At 42.1% G+C, this 22,959-nt stretch overlaps 1 protein-coding gene across 1 annotated transcript in view; it reads left to right on the top strand.

Annotated features, from left to right (window-relative positions):
* Positions 1-3,058, top strand: part of COLEC12 (collectin subfamily member 12) — a 134,904-nt gene extending 131,846 nt beyond the window's left edge. The window contains exon 10 of the mRNA XM_063451505.1: positions 1,970-3,058. Coding sequence (XP_063307575.1) covers positions 1,970-1,992 — 23 coding nt within the window. The 3' untranslated portion in view covers positions 1,993-3,058. The remainder of the gene's footprint in view (positions 1-1,969) is intronic.
* Positions 3,059-22,959: the final 19,901 nt, after the last annotated feature.

The raw sequence follows: 22,959 nt of genomic DNA, 5'->3' as shown, positions 1-22,959 counted from the left end.
GATTGGATAGATGATATATCCTTCATAACGAATTAGGTTGTATAACACCTCCCTATTGCCACAAGCCATAACTGATATCCTGGTGAATCGTCTCTCGGTGGGAATGTGGGGTGTTTAACCACTATTATATGCACAGATATAGGCAGGCTTTAAATCTTGGTACATACAAAGAGAGGTGTATTCATTCACAAAACAATGATATCCTCTCCAAAAGATTACAGGTTATGTTTTACAAAGAAAGACATACCTAACATCTAGCACATTGTGGCTGTACAATTAAAACTTATTCTTTGACTTCTAGCCATATAAACATAGGTAGATGTCAGCCATGATGGTTTTCTCACACTCACAGGATATAATGCCACAGACACTAAAGAAATCACTATTCTGCAACAAAAAGCTAAGCAAATTGAAGGATGGATAGATATATGAATAATATATATTTTGACATGTGTTTGTGTGTTTGTGTGTGTCTGGGAGTTGTGTGTGTGTGTGTGTGTCTGGGAGTTGTGTGTGTGTGTGTGTGTGTGTGTGTCTGGGAGTTGTGTGTGTGTGTTTGTCTGGGAGTTGTGTGTGTGTGTGTCTGGGAGTTGTGTTTGTGTGTGTATCTGGCAGTTTGTATCTGTGTGGGTATCAGTGTGTACCCCACTCTATTTGAAAGTCACAATGCTGTCTTCTGGAAGAGAGTTTAACCAATAGGACCTTATGGCTTTAAATTGTGTACTTTGTATTCCCCACAGTAAGTAGACATAAAACCTAGGTTATCTACGCTCAGTGATTTTTCAGCTGGTCAGGCATTTTAAAATTAGCTGCAGAGAGTATTCTATTGTCTCTGCTCTCTTCTTTTAGATATTTCGCGCTCTTACAGGGTTATTATTTACTAAAGTGAGAACTGAATTCAAAGTGGACTCCAAGTGGTTTTCAGATTTTAGACCAATATAGCCAAACAGGAAGCATAGCTGACTTGGATAGTTTCCCAAAGCAGATATTTTTGCGAGTGAGTGAGGGTGTGTATCTTTTTTTGATTAAGGTGTTTTCATCTGTTGTTAATTTCTTGTGTGAGTTTTAAATGTGATGGTTTTAAGATAATATAAAAGTTATTTTAACGTTTGGTTTCGGCTCTGTAACAGTAAATAGAGGGTAGAAACCATACTGTATATGATAAAACAGTATGTAAAAGGATATAGTTCTCAATTGTCATTCCCCCATTGTGAACATCACAAAAACTGCACTCCCAAAAGTAAGTAATCAGATCATTTTAAAAAGCTTTGACTTCTTACCTGGCTTTAAATAGTTGGACACTATTTCCCACCACATCTAAAACCTTTAAAGAGACAGAAGCTCTCTGTCTGAGCTAAGCCCAGTCATGCAGGGGTTAGCTCATCAAGAGAGCTAACGGAAGTTCCTATGGCTCTAGTGGAGGTGGGGAGCTGCACCCTCCAGACCCCAGGTAAGAGGTTAAACCATTCTAAAACCGTTTGACTACTTACTATGAAAGGTAACAGGACACTTTTGGCACCATAAACAATACTGGATTATGTTGTGGATATGGTGCTAGTAGGAGCGTTCCTTTAATTTCAGGGCGAGATGAGAAGGGCTGAACTTTGGGACTTTCATCTTGCACAGTCCAAACAGTAAAACATATGATGGGGGTGAGTGTATTTGTATTAACAATCATTTATCCCATCGTGTTACAAATCAGGCAATGCTATTTTTTTACAAGCTTCAATCCATTAGCAACAAAATAGATGGCTGCTACATCAGTTATTTTGCAAAAGGCAATATCTGTCTAACCTTGGATAGCAGCGCTCTCAGCCCATCATTGTCCTCCAATGTTAGACAGAAATTTAAGGAAAACTGTTGACAATTCCAGATGTTGAATTGCATAAAAGGAAAAAACCTAAGTATTATAAAAAAATTATGAAAAGTTAGTTAATTCATTTTTGTTTGTTTATTTTCCAACTTGCAGCTCAGTTACCACATTCATCATAACGGCAAAATTCTTCAAGACCTACATGGAAGAGTCAAGCCGTTCAAAGAAGAAGCTTTGGAAAATGGATTTTGCTTTCCAATATTATTAATAGAGCAAGCACTGAAACAGGGACCACTCAAAGCTCGATAATATCCTTAACATTCCCACTAATTATCCTGAAGACTGGATTTAGATAATTAACAGAGATTGTGCCATCTATTTGGTTGGGACAGTATCCATTTCAACACGGAAAATACTGATTGGCGCCTCACTTGCTCAGTATCTATGCAATACGTGTCTTTTAAAGTACGGTGTATATTCAGATAGGATCAAGATTCTGTATTCACTTTATTTTATATTACTAAAACCCAAATGACATTATAGAAAAATAATAATAATACAGGTATATAGTGCAATTCATATTCATCGGAATATACTTTTAAAAAGCTTTTAAAAACGTATTTTTCTACAAGATGTGTTTCTGATTGTTTTGTGTGTACTACAGATTTTTAATGCCAAAGAATACTATAATATTCATGCCGTAGAATCAACTAGTCAGTTAAAGAGAATTTACCATGTGAAGATTTTTAAGGTTTTTGTGGGTTTTGGGGGCGGGGGGGGGAGGAGAAGTCATATGTTTTCTTATATCCGTATTTTTTTAGGTACCATTTTTTTTATTAGTATATTATGCAAATGTTGCCATTTTTCACAGTGACCAGTTTTAGAAAAGGAAAAACAATTTCAGATGAACATTTTACGTCTTGTGCCTTATTGGAACAGAGATTGTATATCCCACGAGACATCTTCATATTGTTACCAAGGAGAGAGCCAGCAGGGCTGCCAATTGACCTGACAGTTCCCCCTGAACATGAGTCCTTATGGAGACTGCCAGTAAAAATCATTTATTGGTAGCAGCGGTCTCATAGATTTCAGTGGATTCTTGGCGTCTAAAATACATGTCGTTCCATTTTACCCTTCAATGTTCAGTTTGAATACTTGGATGTTGACAATTATGCTGCAGACTGACATTTATTTTTTAATAATGCCAGTAAATATTATATTGAAATAAAACAGTTTTCCTTTGTTTATTTTTCTATTTCCTTTTTTTCTTTTAACTGTGTGTGCGGTTTCTTTATAGGTCTCGTCAGATGGCTTTAATTATTGCACAACATTTTTGCGTCTTGTTTAGTTTTTTATTTCTCTTTGATTTATTTTTATGAAAATACCATAAAATGAAATCTCAAGAATTTAAAATTATTTAACCCCTTAAGGACCAAACTTCTGGAATAAAAGGGAATCAAGACATGTCACACATGTCATGTGTCCGTAAGGGGTTAAAGGGGCATTATTATGACAAAAAAAGTGTTGGTCATGTATAGGGGTGTATACAAAAATAAATTAGAAATAATGTCCTAATAAACTCCCCAAAATGTTTGTTAGATGCATCTTTCCCTATTTTCACAATTGGGTTCAAATTTATCAATCCACATGTATCTTATCACCAAAAAGTTGGTTTTGCTATCTCTGCACATATAACTTCACTTGACTGATGACACTCTAAACATAAGTATCAGCATGTTTCTGGCATATTTCCTTCACCCTTCAAACATACAACCGCAACACCGATTCTGAAAAAGCCCAACCTTGACCCTAACTCTCAATCAAACTACAGCCTTATCTCACTTCTGTCATTTACTTGCAAGACCTTTAAAAGAGTTGTGTACTCAAGATTGACTAACTTCCTTAAATCCGACTCTCTGCTTGACCCGCTTTAGTCTGGATTCCACGCTCATCACTCTGTTGAAACAGCTCTGACCAAAGTATCCAATGATTTAATTGCTGCAAAATCTTGTCACTATTCTATCCTAATTCTCCTAGACCTTTCAGCTGCTTTTGACACGGTTGATCCACGGTTGATGCTGTTCCAATGTACCTATCCTCCCTAATTCCCTAATACCTGTCTGTCCCGTATGTCCTGTCTAGGCCCCTATGCTCTACTGAAGACCTGCTTGTATCCTCTTTTCTTACTCTCACCTCTGATGTTTACCTTCATGACTTCTCTAGGGGTGCACCATTCCTGTGGAACTCCCTTTCCTTTTCCATTAGACTTTAACCCAGTCTTCATTACTTCAAAAAATCATTGGAAACTCACTTCTTCAGGAAAGCATATCAATTAAACTGTTGCTAGCTTTCCCTCCCTGCACCCTGATCCCATTCCTGCTACTGTCGTAAAAAAATTAAATAATACATTTAAAAAAATACAAAACACTAAGCCTTCAGTGTACACTATTCTAGCAACCTACCTTTTGTGTCACTTTACCCCACTCACTCTAGCATGTAAGCTTATTGAACAGGGCCCTCAACCCCCTCTGTTCCTGTGCGTCCAACTCGTCTGGCTACAAATACGTGTCTGTTAGCCCATTCATTGCTTATTCATTCATTGTTAGTCCAGTGCTGCGGAATCTGTTGGTGTTTTATAAATAATAATAATAATAATATGTAGTCACTGTTGCTATATATATATATATATAAACACTGCTCCAAAAAATAAAGGGAACACAAAAATAACACATCCTAGATCTGAATGAATTAAATATTCTTCTGAAATACTTTGTTCTTTACATAGTTGAATGTGCTGACAACAAAATCACACAAAAATTAAAAAATGGAAATTAAATTTTTCAACCCATGGAGGTCTGGATTTGGAGTCACACTCAAAATTAAAGTGGAAAAACACAGTACAGGCTGATACAACTTTGATGAAATGTCCTTAAAACAAGTCAAAATGAGGCTCAGTAATGTGTGTGTGGCCTCCACGTGCCTGTATGACCTCCCTACAATGCCTGTGCATGCTCCTGATGAGGTGGCGGATGGTCTCCTGGGGGATCTCCTCCCAGACCTGGACTAAAGCATCTGCCAACTCCTGGACAGTCTGTGGTGCAACGTCACGTTGATGGATGGAGCAAGACATGATGTCCCAGATGTGCTCAATTGGATACAGGTCTGGGGAACGGGCGGGCCAGTCCTTAGCATCAATGCCTTCGTCTTGCAGGAACTGGTGACACACTCCAGCCACATGAGGTCTAGCATTGTCTTGCATTAGGAGGAACCCATGGCCAACCGCACCAGCATATGGTCTCACAAGGGGTCTGAGGATCTCATCTCGGTACCTAATGGCAGTCAGGCTACCTCTGGCGAGCACATGGAGGGCTCTGTGGCCCCCCAAAGAAATGCCACCCCACACCATTACTGACCCACTGCCAAACCGGTCATGTTGGAGGATGTTGCAGGCAGCAGAACATTCCCCACGTAGAGGAATCGGATGACTGTCCCACAAAGCAGCTAGAGGGGCGCGCTTGGATGCCCGCACCTTATGTCCACCAACACCACCCTGGACCCAGATACCAAGCTTTACAGATGGTGGCACCAGATTGGACAGAATGACTTTGCAGCGGAACGAGCATACCACAAAGAAATGCCACCCCACACCATTACTGACCCACTGCCAAACCGGTCATGTTGGAGGATGTTGCAAGCAGCAGAACATTCTCCACGGCGTCTCCAGACTCTGTCACGTCTGTCACATGTGCTGCTTTCATCTGTGAAGAGCACAGGGCGCCAGTGGCGAATTTGCCAATCTTGGTGTTCTCTGGCAAATGCCAAACGTCCTGCACGGTGTTGGGCTGTAAGCACAACCCCAACCTGTGGATGTCGGGCCCTCATACCACCCTCATGGAGACCGTTTGAGCAGACACATGCACATTTGTGGCCTGCTGGAGGTCATTTTGCAGGGCTCTGGCAATGCTCCTCCTGTTCCTCATTGCACAAAGGCGGAGGTAGCAGTCCTGCTGCTGGGTTGTTGTCCTCCTACGGCCCCCTCCACGTCTCCTGATGTACTGGCCTGTCTCCTGGTAGCGCCTCCATGCTCTGGACACTACGCTGACAGACACAGCAAACCTTCTTGCCACAGCTCGCATTGATGTGCCATCGTGGATGAGCTGCACTACCTGAGCCACTTGTGTGGGTTAGAGACTCCGTCTCATGCTACCACTAGAGCGAAAGCACCGCCAGCATTCAAAAGTGACCAAAACATCAGCCATGAAGCATAGGAACTGAGAAGTGGTCTGTGGTCACCACCTGCAGAACCACTCCTTTATTGGAGGTGTCTTGCTAATTGCCTATAATTTCCACCTGTTTGCACAACAGCATGTGAAATTGATTGTCACTCAGTGTTGCTTCCTAAGTGGACAGTTTGATTTCACAGAAGTGTGATTGACTTGGAGTTACATTGTGTTGTTTAAGTGTTCCCTTTATTTTTTTGAGCAGTGTATATATATTTGCTTTCAAAATCCCCCTTTAACGCTTTAAATCATGCTGACCAAATCATTCCTGTTTCTGACAATTGCAATTCAATAAAAAATAATGTTGAAATCTAGAATATTTAAAGGGATGCTGCAAGTGCCTGGATAACTTGAAACACACCTTAAAGCTTATAAGGGGTTTTTCATTAAAGTGTAAATTTTTGGCAGTTCAAAGTGAATGTCAGAGTTTGTCTCAATAGCTATAATTGCATGTTCTTTCCTCTATCATTTTAGCCATACAGACAGAGGCATAACTAGAAGTCACAGGGCCCAGGTGCGAAAATCCCCCCCCCTATACATCTTCCCTCCCCCCCTTCTGCCCCTCCATTTGTATCCTATTTTACATACAGATACATACACGGACACAGAATTACACACATTCAGATACACAGAATGACAATTCTACAGATACATGAGAAAACAAGGGGCTGGCTGCACTCACCTGAACATGCATAAATAGGCTGCTGCTGGGAGCCAATAAGTACAACAAAAATGAAAATCCAGCGAACTCCCTTATCTACTAAACAGCAACTTTAGTACTGACAAATGTTGTTAGTTTTTTAAAAACACCTAATCTAGGCAAATAATAATGGGGGTTTAGTTACATTATATTATTTAGTTTCACAAACAAACCTTATATATATGATATATATACATATAGTTATATATATATATATATATATAAATATATATATACATATAAAATTAAAATAATCACAATCTATATACATAAATAACACCCCTATATTATAGAATAGAATATTATGTGTGCCATAATTATATTAATAATATAAATGTGTAAATAGCATATATAAATTATAATGAGTGTGTGCGAAAAAAGTGTCACTGTACAAATAAGGTGCATGTGTAATGTACACAGTGTACACTAACCAAACAAAGTGCATTTGTAAAGTCTCACAATGTGCCTTAATAAATACATAGGCAAATAAAATGATGTAGATAAAATAAAGTGCCCATACTTGTATTGACTGAATTTGATAATTAAACAATCTAGTGTATACTTATCAAAGTGCCATAATAGGACTATAAAGTGCATATGGTGCAATATAAATATGAAAGTTAAATTATCATCATATAAAAATACTTATAATGCAACAAAAGAAACAATATAATATGTCCAAATCAAAGTGGTCCCACAAAAGTCCAGAATTCCATGCTAAGCTATGAAAGGATTAGGGTGTATACAAGAACTAGCACCAAATTTCTACCAGGAGTCCTGTAAAAATGTAAGATAAGAGTGAAAATGAAAAGTTAGCTACTGTGACGAAACCAATCTCGCCACATTGCATTGGAGGAGCCTGGTTGCCCGCCTGCTGCCTTTGGACTATGGCCCTGGGAGATTGGGCCCTTTACAAACAGTATTCGGCCCTAACAGAGTGCATGTCACTCATTCTGGCCCTTTAAATACAGTGGGGCCATTCGGTACTTGCCCTGTGTGAGCAGTGATACCCCCCAGATAGCTATGCCATGGAGCCTATTCATATAATGAAAGACTATGGGAAAGACTTTGGCTCCATGGCAATTAAACTGTATTTGTGTGGTCTGCGTGCCATTCACCTAATAATGTGCACGCAGACCTGAGCTATCTGGGGATATGTTAAATGTCTGTGTTTAATGTATAAAATGTGACTTTATGTATTTTAAAGAGTTTTATGTTGTTTTGCAACCATGTGGTTAATGGAGTCTGCCTCTAGTCCTGGATAATTAGATTTCTTCTCCAATTATCTCCAGGGCAGAAGGGAGGAAGCCAGGATGCATTGTGGGGATGTTTTACTTTTACTGTTTGAGCCAGGGGGAATAAAAGATACTTTTACTAACTTTTGAACCCCTGGTCTGATTCATGCCATTTTTTAATATGTTGTTCCCCTGAATGGATTGATTGTGGATATGTATTTTTATGTGAATGTGATGTATGGTTTTAAAGTTATGAAAGTTGTGTAAAAGTATATTTTGAACTGTACACATAATGGGATTAAGTGTCACACTAAGGGGAGGGAATGTGTGGGAGGTAACATCTATGTTATTGGTTATTTTATGCCTCCCCCTGGGTGTGGCCTGTATGTGTACTCATGTAATAAAAACCAGGCTGGGTGCCCAGCACCTCAGACCACTGCTTGACCTTCAACACGGAGCCTTGTCTCGTTCTTGGGGGGATTCACTGTATGCTGTTGGAGATTTGACTGCTAGGAGTGTAAGCTGATGTCTGCTTTTCCTATTCATCTGCTAGCAGCTATTTGTGAGGTTCCAGCTGGAGTGCTACCTTATTCACCTATATCCAGTTCGTGAGTTCTGATGTTCTGCAGTAGCTGTGCCTTTCTGAGAAAAGGGGATTATCGCCTAAACGGATTTTAACCCCTCATATGCTGAAACGGTCCGTTACAGCTACATGTAGCCAAACAATGGTAAAAATAACAATACAAGCAACCATTACTTAAATTAACATAGATAAATCGTATTCATAGTTTAAATCTTTAGGATGTAATGTGTCAAGTTCACGAATCCAGTAAGCCTCACGTAATAGTAGTCTCTAATTTCGGTCACCTCTCCTGGACAATTCCATAATTTGTTCTAAAATCTTGAACCTTCATTGAGGGCCATTATGTCTTGCTTCCAAAAAGTGGGCAGGAAGAGGTAAGTCAATCAATCCAGTACGGATTGTGGCTAGTCTGGCCCACGTACAAGAGACCACAAGGGCACTTCAGTGCATAAACCACAAAGTCAGAATTGCATGTCAGAAATTGTCTAATAGAATATTTCTTGCCACTTCGTGGGTGATATATAACATCACCTCGTATCATAGAGTGGCAAGAGATGCAATTGTAACCCAGAAAATTGTCGCTCTATGATATGAGGTGATGTTATACATCACCCAGTATCACACAGTTTTTTGTGATCTATTGGTATTTCATGTACCTAGTTTCGACTATACGCATGCGCATATTGATCTCTTTTCGGCAGATTGTCTGGATACGCATGCGCAAGATAATTGGAGGTTTGTATGACTTGTTCGTGCTTTAGTGCGCATGTGCGTACGAACATCTAGTGCCGTTCATACATAAGATTGTACGAACATTTTTTCCTTTTTTTAATGATTAGACTTTTTTAGACTGCACTTGCACCATTCCTATGAGTTCCAGAGTACAGGAAATGCTGTCTTGCGTTCCACTTAACCGTAAAGTTATTCTTTGGTGTTTCGGTAAGCGCTCTTTTTTACTCTTAATTTTATCTCTCCCTCCTCTGACACACAGAGGTAAGTCATGGATTGTTGCATTTATAGATAATTTGTGTAATTTGTATGATTTGTGTTAATTACTTTTGTTAATATTTACTTAAGTGAATTATTGGTTGTCCTTTTATGCACTCTTTGCTATATATACACTCATGTTCGCTTTGTGGTGTTAGCTTGACAAAGATCTCATAGTAGGTCGAAACATTGCTGTTCTTTTTGTTTAATTAAACCTGCCTGCGACTTTAACACGTTGAGTGCCTGGAGAATTTCTTTCACTGCCTTATCATTGTGGTATTGCTGGTCCTATTTTTATTTATTTATATATTTTTTTTCTCTATCTTTCTTTTCTTTTTTTTTAAATTTCATATTTGTTATTTTTTGTATTCAGTGCGGGCAGTTACAACCAAGTTTGTGATGCCACAACAGCATCAGCAGACAATCATTATCATATATATTGGTAAATCGGCATGGCATGGAAATACGTTGCACTATTTTTAAAGAAAATTAAGTAAAGTAGATTAGACATAAGCTTTCACTGAGTGATGTAAACTGTTTGATTATACAGGTAGTTATTAGGGATATGCATTGGAAAAATATTCAGTTCGGTTCTGCATTCCGAAATTCGAGACGTACGAAATTCGTTTCGACACTTTGGAACTTCGGCACTTCAGGACTTAGGGTTAGGGGTAGAGGTAGGCTTAGGGGTAGGGTTAGGTTAAGGTTACGTGTAGGGTTAGGTGTAGGGTTTGGTGTAGGGTTAGGGTTACCCCACCCCTACCCTAACCCTACTCCAACCCCTAACCCTACTCCAACCACTAACCCTTCCTCAAAATAAATGAAAAAAACGCAATGCAATGCAATTAAACAAGGCATATCCTAAGCATAAGTAACAAGAAGATTATATGACATGAGTATTTGTTCGATTGGAGAAACATCTTATTCTGATTAAGAAAATATGCTTAGTAACTATGAGGGATATCAGGAGAACAGAGAGTGACTGAGAAATATTGCATGATAGGGCTGAAGTTAAGCTCAAGAGGTAGTGGTACCCTCTTAGTTCAGCAAGCATAGTCCGATCAGCCCACGCCTGTAAGGGCTAAGCTGGGTCTTGACAGGAGCTTTGATTTTGTGGTATGCTCGTTCCGCTGCAAAGTTATTCTGTCCAATCTGGTGCCACCATCTGTAAAGCTTGGTATCTGGGTCCAGGGTGGTGTTGGTGGACATAAGGTGCGGGCATCCAAGCTCGCCCCTCTAGCTACTTTGTGGGACAGTCATCCGATTCCTCTACGGGGGGTCATGTTGTAGGCATCGGCTCAGTCCACTTTGGGGAGCAGTGTGGCGGTGAGAAGGCAGGGTGCCCCTCTTGCCCCAGGGTTGTGGGAGAGCTGGTACCTTTTTGCCACAAGCCTGGAGCCTTGGGGACCAGGGTCTTCCCGTTCAGGACGGGAGGGTTGGCGTTGCGTGCTGGCGGTCTGGGCTGTCATGTGCGCTTTGGGGCCCTTTGTGTGTGTGGCTGGTACTTGCGGGTCGGGACCCTCTGTGCTCTCAGCCCAGGTTGGCAGCATTTGTTTGTGGTGGGTGCGTGGGATAACATTCAGCCGTTAGGAGGTTTCCCAGGCCACATTTTATTGCTTTTCAATTCTCCCGTAGTTGACTGAGCAGCATGGCGCAGAATCTGTCGAATATGGCTTCAAGAATGTCTGTTGCTTTGGTACTAGGGCCTGCTGAGTCAGGCTGTAGCAGTTTCAGACCATGTGTTGTTGAGCCTGGTATATCCGCCATCTTGGATGCCTCTGCTCCCATTCAGCATGGGAGTTTTGCAGGGCCCACTGATGCGTCTGAGAATATGGCAGCTCAGATCGTCGGGGACTGGGATAACCCCCACCGGTCCACGGGGGGAGGAGGGGATGGCGATTTGGGAGTCAGAAAGCTGACTGTTCAATGCAGGCCCAGTCGTTTGACCAGGCCGTTACTGGAGTACTGGCTGTCACCCCCTGATGGCGGCCCTAGATATATCCTAGAGGCAGGGCTGTATTATCCATTAGGCAGAGCAGGCAATTTACCTACAGGAGCCTTTCCTGTAGGGGGTGCTTATTTACAGCATTTATTATGTGCCTTGTTGGAACTTGGGCTGGCAAGGGGATATAAGTAACAGGAGCTTTGGCAACTGTCTTCAGCCTCCTATGCTTGATAGCAGAGCTGCATGAACAATTACATAGTAATAGAAAAGCTCACTACTGTCCCCAGAGCCGGTGAAAGGATTTTTGGCTACATTGGCAAAGATGCATTTTGCCACCCGCCTGAAAAAAAATTAATATTCAACTGTGTCTCTCTAAATTTCCGTTCTGGATTTTGACCCCCTTTTATATGTTTCACCCCTTTAGTGTCTTTTATGCCCATTTCACCCTTGTGTGTCACTTACTTCCTCCCAGTCCTTTTGTGTGTCTCTGTGGCAAAACTAGCCACTTCTTGTGTAAAAAAACTAAGTTGGTTCGTCAATTTTGACTTCACGAACAAAACAGGGACATATCATTCGTGAAGTTGAACAAACTACCGAATGAGAGACCACACAGTGGAAACCGCAAGAGCATAAGGGTCGGATGGGTGGTCGCCGTTCGTATGAACGAACACGTGGCGGCGGCCATCTTAGCGCACAAACACCCAGTGGTGTGGTCGTCGAGTGCATGGAACTAAAATCGGACACTTGACCTCACGAACACCGCTAGACTTCCGTCTTGTTCGATCGTGTACTTCCGTTTGTCGAAACAGAGCGGCGTCGACTAAATGCAACCACTGACCGCCAGACACATGACTACCCAGTTTCTGAATATGTACATTCGTCTGTTTTACTCATAGGAACTCTCGAAAGGAGACCGGTCAGCGCCTCCAATTGCCTGGAACTAATTTGGGACTTCACCTTGTGGCTGACCAGTCCAAAACTTCACTCAAATGGCTTTTCTATTCTACCGAACGGATCTGAGCGGTAATTCGACAGATTGAGTGCTCAGATCCCAGCTATTCAGTGAAGAGTTCTGATGGTTTTAAAATATTGTTTAATGTTCTGTACTGGGAGATAATTTAATTAAAGCAGTCCTCTTACGCAATTACCCTCCCAGTACAGAAATGGAATCATGGGAAATGTAACTTTGTTCCCAGTCTTCCACAAGGTCCACCAGGGGAAAACCCCTGGAATGTCATTAAGGAAACCCCTTGCATGGGGATGTGTATAAAACCTGCTGTGGTTCCATAAAAGTTCAGTTGACTCCCAAAACTGTGTTTCATCCAGTTGTTTCGTCCAGTTGTTACCCTTTATTTGTATGCTGATTTCATCTACCAGCGGAGATATTACAGTTTATACTTCCACTCCGCTACAGTCATACTTTCCCCAGTCCCTTTTTGTGTCTTTTATTCTTCCCAGTTTATTTGTGTGTGTCTTTTTCTCTCCCAGCCCCTCTGTGTGTCTCTTTCCCCCAGCTCATTTGTGTGTCTCTTTTTCTCCTTCTCCAGCCACTTTGTGTGTCTCTTCCTCCCCAGCAACTTACCACTTTCTCACCTCAGCCCGTGTGTCACATTCCCCCCAGAACCTTGTCTCTTCATCCCCAGCAACTTATCTCTTTCTCCCCCAACCCCAGTGTGTGTCACATTCCCCCCAGCACCTTGCCCCTCTGTATGTCTCTTACCCATTCTATTTTGTGTGTCTCTTCCACTCATCCCATCATTTGTTGTCTTTTCCACTACTTCCCCCCCCCCCCCCCCCATTGTGTTTTCACCCACTCGCTTTCCTCCTGTGGCTCCTTATCTCCCTCCTAAAGCACGGCTGGGTGGACCGCTGTAGAGGATCTTCAGTATCTTCTACCCAGTCTGACAAAAAGCTATCTGTTGCAATCAGCGAACAGCTTCCTGTCAGACCAGGTAAAGGATACATCACGGTCCACTCAGCCATGCTACATGGGGTGACTGGCAGGAGGGGAGCGCTGGACACCCGGACATTGTACTCTCGGGCTGGTGAGCTTTAAGGCAACCATGTGTGCTGCCTTATAGTTGTGCCAGCCCGGGCTGTTCCAGCTCCTCCAATGTCAGGAAGTGACCAACAGCCTCTCACATAAGAAGTGCCTTGCAGGAAGTGTAGGGACAGCACTGGGTGATACACACTGTATAAAAGCTACTTCAGCTCGATCAATCATCCCGCAAGCCATATAGAATATCCTGACATATAATGTGTGTGATTTCCAGGATAATATATATGACTTGCGGCCAGCCGATGATACTGGCTAAACAGGGACCCGAGAGAGTCACTCGGGAGGAATTGAGAGAGGAGGAGTCTGGAGACACCACCACTGGAAGCATGGAGAGGCTGGAGTGAGCTCCTGCATGGTCACTCCCATTAGTCTCAGTCAGCACCAGGATTCCACGTAAGCCACCCTCCCGGACACAAAAGGTAAGCTAACAAGAGGGTGGCTGCAAATATAAAACTTATAACATGTGTCTATGTATGTCATATTGTGTGTATGTGTGTGTATCTGTGTGTCAGTGGGTATCTGAGTGTGTGTATGTGCCAGTGTGTGTATCTGTGTGTCAAGATGTGTGTATATGCCACTGTGTGTATTTGTATGTCAAGGTGTGTGTTTATGTCAGTGCGTATCTATCTGTGTGTCAGTGTGTATATCTGTGTGACAAGGTGTGTGCATGTGTCTGTGTAAATCAGTGGTAGTCAACCTTTTTCTAACTACCGCCCACTAATGCATCTTTTTGGTTGAAAAAATTTCCTTACCGCCCACCAGTTTTCGCGCAAGTGCGGAATATTTTTTTCGAAAGGAGGGTGTTTTTAAAAAAATAAATGTACGTACATTTATCTTTTTATTTGCAATTAATGCATGTTTATAATGTTTTTAACTTTATAAAAAGTTTAATGAGAAAACAATAAAGTAAATTGAAATTACCTTTACTAGTGATTAATGAGATCCTTGAGGTTGTAAGGAACAAACGAAGGTCTCCTCTTTCGGTGATATTCAGACGACTTCTCTGTTTGCGCATAATATGATTTGTCATCTGTGTGTCAGCTCCCCTCTTCTCCCTCCTCAATTCCCCTCCCCACCTTTTTCCCCCCCTTTTTTTAACCTTCCTTATAGCAATGCCCAGTAGGAAGGCTGAGCTAGGTATCCCACTATAACAGACTGGCACACATACATACAGACATACAGACATACAGACAGACAGGCACACACACACACACAAAGACATACATACAAAGACACATACACATACAGACAGACACAAGAAACAGACACACATACATACACACATATATACAGACAGACACACACACGACACATACATACACACATATATACAGACAGACACACACACACGACACATACAAAGACATACATACAGAGACACACACACACACACAAAGACATACATACAAAGACACACACACACAAAGACATACATACAAAGACACACACAAGACATGCATACAAAGACACACACACGACATACATACAAAGACAAGACACACATATATACAGACATACACACAGACACAAACAAGACATACATACAAAGACAAGACACATGTATACAGACACACACACATAAGACACACACAGGACATACATACAAAGACAAGACACACATATATACAGACATACACACACACAAGACACATACATAAGACACACATACAGACACACACACAAGACATACATACAAACACAAGACACATGTATACAGACATACACACAAGACACATACATAAGACACACACACAAGACATACATACAAACACAAGACACATGTATACAGACATACACACAAGACACATACATAAGACACACACAAGACATACATACAAAGACAAGACACACATATATACAGACATACACACACACATAAGACACACACAAGACATACATACAAAGACAAGACACATGTATACAGACATACACACACAAGACACTTACATAAGACACACACAAGACATACATACAGACACACACAAGACATACATACAGACACACACAAGACATACATACAAAGACACATACACAAACAAACACACATTATATTTAAGTCACCCTCCTGTTTCCTACCTTTAAGGTGCAGGAGGGTGACTTTCCCTGGGGTCCAGTGGTGGCTCAGGTGCATGGGAGTCAGAGTTCCCACTCTGACTCCCTCCTCCTCCTTCCTCCCGCGCGGCTCTCTGTATGCTGGGAGGAGTGACCGGGGAATCACTTCCTCCCAGCAGATTTGATGTCATCACAGGGGGCCCGGTCGCGCTGTTAAAGCGCCCAGCGCTGACCGGGCCCCCTCACAATCCACATCCATCGGGTGGCCCTGACAGCATGGGCCACCCGATGGACCCCTCCATATGCGGCCCCGGCGGTTTGCCGCCGGGGCCGCAAGTGGTGATGGCGGTACCCAGTCACAGTGGTACCGCCGGCTCGCGCCCGCCCGCCCGCCTGCCTGCCCAATTTATAAAAAAAAAATTGAAAATCCCTACCGCCCACCTGGAATCCTGAAACGCCCACTAGTGGGCGGTAGGGACCAGGTTGACGACCCATGGTGTAAATAGTAGGTTAAATAAATAGTTGTGTTCTGTCATAATAAAATGTCATGTCCTTGTTCATGTTTGGTGGCTACGTGTGTGTGATCAGGCGCGTGGGGGGGGGGGGGTGCAAGTGGCAGGGGATGCGCAGTAGTTGTTGAATCCACATCCCTGAAATGGGCATATCACTTTGTTTGCAAACACAGTACAGAATACGCAGAAATACACATGCATTTATACAGATGCAGTAATTCATTAAACGGAGGTGACATAGAATTCTGTGTCTACATGCATCTGACATGCACATTTGGCTCTGCCCAGATGGGTATATATGTCAGGACAGTAGCTATATTGTAACTAGATAATCAGTCACATCAAAAACCGTGCTATGGCCTCTCAAAGACTACGGCAGTGTACACCTACAATGGAAAGAGGGATTTACATAGTAAACCAGTGTGCATCAAGATTGTGTGCATCACCAAAAGGTGAGAGTGTGCTGACACTGGATTGATTAGTCACTCACGAAGTGATACCAATTCCTATAATATTAATCCAGTAGTGGAATATAAGTAATGACATAGGAGCATGAAAAACATACACATCACTTGTGAGAGTAGATGTACATAAAAATAATGAAGTAATTTTATATAGATTGATTTTATATAATGGTGGAGCATATTGCAATCTGTGCCATCTCTCGTTTGAATTACATTTTCTAAACTAAATAGGTATTGAGCTAATTTGTCCATGCAGTTGTGTTATGTAATTGTGTTTTGTTCTACAAATAATATAGATACTGCTACACTTATGTGAAGGCAGGGAGAGATCCAGAATCTAATCTCAGGAAGGGCACTGGTAGTGTGCTATAGTGGGGAGATAGGAGCTGTAGTGGAATGATGGGGCTGTCGTGGAATAATGGGGCTGTAGTGTGGGGGGATAGAGTGCTCTAGTAATAGGGAATAGGGGCTGTAGTGGGCCAATAGGGGCTGTAATTGGGGAGTTGGGGACTGTATCAGGGGGCTAGGGGCTATAGTGGGGAGTTAAGGGCTGTACTGGGGACACAGGAGCTGTAGTGTGTCAACAGGGACTATTTTGGGGAGTAGGGACTGTAGTAGGAGGGTTAGGGGCTATAATGGGTTTTATGGTCTGTAATTGGAGTTGTTAGGGGCTGTGGCTGGGGGGTAGTAGCTGTAATGGGTGTAAGGGCTTTAGTTGGGTGTAGAGGCTTTAGCCAGTAGGGACTGTAGTGGAGAGTAGGGACTGTAGTAAAGTGATAGGGATGGTAGGGTGGGTATGGAGTGTAAAAGAGGGGTTATGGTCTGTAGTAGGAGATTAAGGCTGCAAGTGGGGTTAGTGTTGTCATGGGGTTATAGTCATCAAAACAAATGTAGCTTAATTAAGCAATATTAGTGTATAGAGCATGCCTCTCAAGTCACACTGCTCAATTCTCTGCCATTTAGGAATTAAATCACTTCGTTTCTGGGATGTAGCCAAGACCTTGAGCTGAGCTGATGCATGCCGTGTAAGCTCCTGCTTGCCTTGGAGCTGTTTTAGGCGATCCCCCCTCAACCAGCATCGTTCCCACAAACACCATACCTTACCTTGGTTGGGTGTACTGTGCTGACTCCACAGACCCCTTCTTTGACCTCACAGTTGATCGGGGGGCTATGGTAGTGCATTGAGGCCTACAGGCAATAGAGCTGGGGGAAGGCAGATGATTTTCCTGCTCTACAGTTACTGTACAGATCAGCCCCACACCCAGCCTCCTCCCCCTCTGGACCGGTGTGGGTTATCCTAGTCCCCACTGGACTGTCTTGTTTAATTTTTGTAATCCTCTGGGTACAGAGGAGGGCACATTGTACATACCTGTACACGAGAGCAGAACTGAAAATGGCGGACAGGCCTACTCTGACAGCACCAACTCTAAAACAGACACATGGATACTCCGCCATAAGCCTCATGACAAGACTGTAAGCAACTTTCACCAAATTCTGGGCTATGCTGGAGGAAGCTGCTCTGCAGCTTCACCTCTTTTACACAAGAAAGTGAGTAGGCAAGACAAGCATTGAAGGTCAGGTGAGCACCCTCTGTGTATGGCATGCAGACAAGTTCCTGTTGCACTCTCATATCCATCTGGGCTGAAGACTACCCGGGGCTCGATTCCACCATGTTTACCATACCAGCAACAGTCAGATACCTGTCGGAATGGGTCCTCATACCGTAGCCTGATTGGGAAGGACTTGGTTTCTTAGCAATTTCAAGTCTGTGAACAAGACATTTGTGCCCTTGAACATGCCTCGGGCTGGAGGGATATCCTCCCTTGACAGAGTCACACCGAACACCCCAGCAGGGTTCTCTCAGTGTACCTTATTTGGCTCTGTTTCACCCGTTGTGGGTATTTATGTGCGGTTTTGTTTTAGTATGTGTACTATTGGTAGTATCTCCATGGTCACCGAGTCCAAGAAGAGGTATATTAGGATATGGTTAGAATGATATCTGGTAATGCTCAAAGTCTCAATACTTATATAAAAAGAGGTTTTCTATATGATACATTAATAAGAGAGAAAGTACATGTAGGCTTTATTCAAGAAACTCACTGGAAAGAAGAGTCTAGACAACTGTGGAATTATAAGAAATTCCCAATAATTTATTCAGCTTCATTGATGGATAAAAAGAAGTGTGGAGTCTCAATTATCTTTTCGAAAGAGGTTAATTTTCTTTGTCAATATAATAGATTTGACCCAGAGGGGAGGTTTATTATTCTAGTAGGACAGTTGAACGGAATTGATTACACATTAGTAAACATTTATTTTCCCAATAGAGATCCGATTAAAACGTTGCCCAAAATCTTAAAACTAGTAGAAACTGTTAAAAAAAAGTAGTGATAGCAGGAGAAAGGGAAAGTAGTGATAGCAGGAGATTTTAATTGCATTATGGATTCCGCTATGGATAAACAGTTGGGTTCATCGCAACGGATTGACAAGAATATAACAAAACAGGCAGCGGCGCTAAACAGATTAAATAAGAAATATGAGCTATTTGATTGCTGGAGGCTAGCACATCCAAATGAGAAAAAATCTTACACATAGATCCATACCTCATAAATCAGTAGCAAGAATTGATATGATGATGGGAGATCTGAATCTTATAAGTGTGTTAAAAGCAATTACAATAAAGGAGAAGCCTTGGTCAGATCATGACTTACTAATTGCAGATGTATTAGATACTCAAAAATAGTTGCCACCACTTTGGAGACTAGGTGATGCACTTCTGAAAAATTAGGTGAATATAGAACATATTAAGAACTTATCAGAATTATTTTTAGCGGAAAATTCCGCAGAGGCTATGTCTAAGGAATGCTTATGATGCGCATACAAGGTAGTAATAAGAGGATACTGGATTAAGTTAGCAAGTCAACAGAAGAGAAATAGAGATATTAATTTGGCTGATTTACGACACAGAATTTTATACTCTTTCAACTACTAATAAAATCGACTTTCTAGAAGAGTTAGCAAATCGTATTGAGGAATGCCAACAAAAGCTTAATAATATGATAACAGAGAGGATAGAACGGTATCTACATAAGCTTAATATTTAATTCTACTTCAAAAATAATAGAGTTGACTCAATGTTGACAAATAAATTAAAGAAACGCAATTCAGAAAAAAAAATATATAAACTAACGGAAGAAGGTAAAGATATTTTAAAACCTGACGAGATAGCTGATAGATTCAAGGATTATTATGCTAATTTATACAATTTGAAATACCCTCCTACATCGAATACGATAAACAAATACTTAGAGGATACAATTATCCCTAGAATCACGCCTATACAGAAGGAAACACAAAATAATGTTCTCTCTTCAGAAGAAGTAGAATTTGTAATTAATAAATTAGAGAATTAAAAAGCTCCAGGGTCAGATGGTTATTCTAATATTTTCTTTAAAGTGTTTAAAAAAAATATCCTTCCAGAATTAACAGCCGCTTTTTATGAGATAGCAGATAAGGGACAAGCATTGCCAGATCTATTAAGAGCCCATATAATGCCAATACTTAAACAAGGAAAGCCATCTACTGAGATGGCTAATTATCTCCCGATATCTTTAGTGAATGTCGATGTGAAATTATATGCTGCAATATTAGCTGAAAGATTTAAAAAAATATTACCTTCGATAATTCACTCAGGTCAAATCGGGTTTATGTTAGGAAGACAGTCATGTAATAATACGCAAAGGGTGATAGATATCTTGGATTGGGCACGGTGCTCGGGAATGCCCCTTCTGACCCTGTCGGTGGATGCAGAGAAGGCCTTTCGACAGGGTCGGTTGGGGATTCTTAAGAGGAGTTCTGACTCATTTTGGTTTTGAGGGGTGGATTATGGGGTAGTGGGCGCCCTATATTCAGTTCCTGCGGCTAGGATTGTGGACCGAGATTTACGTTCTGATTGGTTTAACATTTTAAATAGTACTAGGCAGGGCTGCCCGCTATCCCCACTGTTGTATATTCTCTCAATAGAACCGCTTGCTAATAGAATTAGATTATACCCCTGAATAAGGGAGTTGAAGCGTACGGTAATGAATTAAAGATCTGCCTCTATGCAGATTATATATTAATCTCAGTTATTGACCTGGATAAATCTTTGGGTAATTTAATGGAAGAATTTACTAATTATAGTCTAGTGTCTAATTATAGATTAAATATGAATAAAACTATAGACCTTATTACTAACATGGGAAGTAATAACCTCCAATTTAAGTATTTGGGTGTTACAATAATAGCAGAAACCAGATGCATTATGGAGGGCAATTTTTTAAGACTCTTGAAAGAAACCAATACCTCCTCAAAAGAATGGAGAAATTACGAGATCTCCTGGTGGGGTAGGATAAACACTGTAAAGGCTTATATTCTGCCAAAATGGGCCTAAATGTTTCGTATGCTTCCCCTCTCTATTTCTAAACATTGGTTGAGCATGATCCAGAGCAGTTTTACAAACTATATTTGGAGAGGTAAAAAACCTAGATTGGCAATGTGCACTGGAACAGTTCTGCAGAGCACACGCTGAAGGAAGGACTGACAGAGCCGCTTGAAGACAAGTAACTGCTATTCAATCTATAACAGTGAAAAATAAATTTTGGTTTTAAAAGCACGCTATAGAGACACCAGATATGATTGGCAATGTGCACTGGAACAGTTCTGCAGAGCACACGCTGAAGGAAGGACTGACAGAGCCGCTTGAAGACAAGTAACTGCTATTCAATCTATAACAGTGAAAAATAAATTTTGGTTTTAAAAGCACGCTATAGAGACACCAGATATGATTGGCAATGTGCACTGGAACAGTTCTGCAGAGCACACGCTGAAGGAAGGACTGACAGAGCCGCTTGAAGACAAGTAACTGCTATTCAATCTATAACAGTGAAAAATAAATTTTGGTTTTAAAAGCACGCTATAGAGACACCAGATATGATTGGCAATGTGCACTGGAACAGTTCTGCAGAGCACACACTGTAGGCCTGAGACACCCGCTGGAAGACAAGTAACTGCTATTCAATCTATAACAGTGAAAAACAAATTTTGGTTTTAAAAGCACGCTATAGAGACACCAGATATGATTGGCAATGTGCACTGGAACAGTTCTGCAGAGCACACACTGTAGGCAGGGCCGGATTAACATAGGGGCTGATGGAGCTGCAGCTCCAGGCCCAGGCCCATGGAATAGGCCCATTGTAAAAAAACAAACGTTTTTTTTTAACTTTTTTTTTTTTTTTTTTTTAGCAGACTACTCTTAGGTTTACCACCTGACTGTTATTTTAAGGCACAGCTGGTATTGGAGGCTGCCTGGCAATGACGGTACTGCAGTAATACCAGCAATACAAATGCAAATATTTTTCTCCGTATAAACGGAGACTACTCTGCAATACCAGCACCGGCCAGTAGGGGTCACTGTGTGTGGAGAGAGGCAGGGATAGGAAGTTACAGCATCTCCCTGCCTCTCTCTACTCACTGATCCGCGGGGGAGCAGCTACACAGCACAGAGAGTCCAGACAGCAGCTCCCAGCCTGCAGAGACAGACTACAGCTCAGGTATGTGAAGGATGGGGGGAAAGGCAGCAGGGAGACATGTGGACACATGTCTCTCAGTGTCCCCATGTCTCTCAGTGTCCCCATGACTCCCAGCCAGTGTCTCAGTGTCCCCATGTCTCCCAGTGTCCCTATGTCTCCCAGCCAGTGTCTCAGTGTCCCCATGTCTCCCAGTGTCTGTGTCCCCATGTCTCTGTGTCCTTAGTGTCCCCATGTCTCCCAGTGTCCCCAAATGTCTCAGTGTCCCCATGTCTATGTCCACAAGTGCCCCATGTCTCCCAGTGTCCCCAAGTGTCTGTGTCCCCATGCCTCCCAGCCAGTGCCCCTAGTGTCTGTGTCCCTATGTCTTTCAGTGTCCCTAGTGTCTTAGTTTCCCCAAATGTCTGTGTCACCATGGCTCCCAGTGTCCCCTAGTCTCCCAGTATCTGTGTCCCCATGTCTCTGTGTCCCCATGTCTCTCAATGTCCACATGACTCCCAGCTAGTGTCTGTGTCCCCATGTCTCAGTGTCCCCATGTCTCCGTGTCCCCATGTCTCCCAATGTCCCCATGTCTCCCAGTGTCTGTGTCCCCATGTCTCTGTGTCCTTAGTGTCCCCAAATGTCTGTGTCCTTAGTGTCCCCAAATGTCTCAATGCCCCCATGCCTCCCAGTGTCCCCATGTCTATGTCCACAAGTGCCCCATGTCTCTCAGTGTCCCCATGTCTCTCAGTGTCCCCATGACTCCAAGCCAGTGTCTCAGTGTCC

Source organism: Pelobates fuscus, chromosome 4 (assembly GCF_036172605.1).
Source record: "Pelobates fuscus isolate aPelFus1 chromosome 4, aPelFus1.pri, whole genome shotgun sequence".
Classification (NCBI taxonomy): Eukaryota; Metazoa; Chordata; class Amphibia; order Anura; family Pelobatidae; genus Pelobates; species Pelobates fuscus.
The sequence above is the reverse complement of the archived record's forward strand: the minus strand, read 5'-3'. Positions and strand labels throughout refer to the sequence as shown.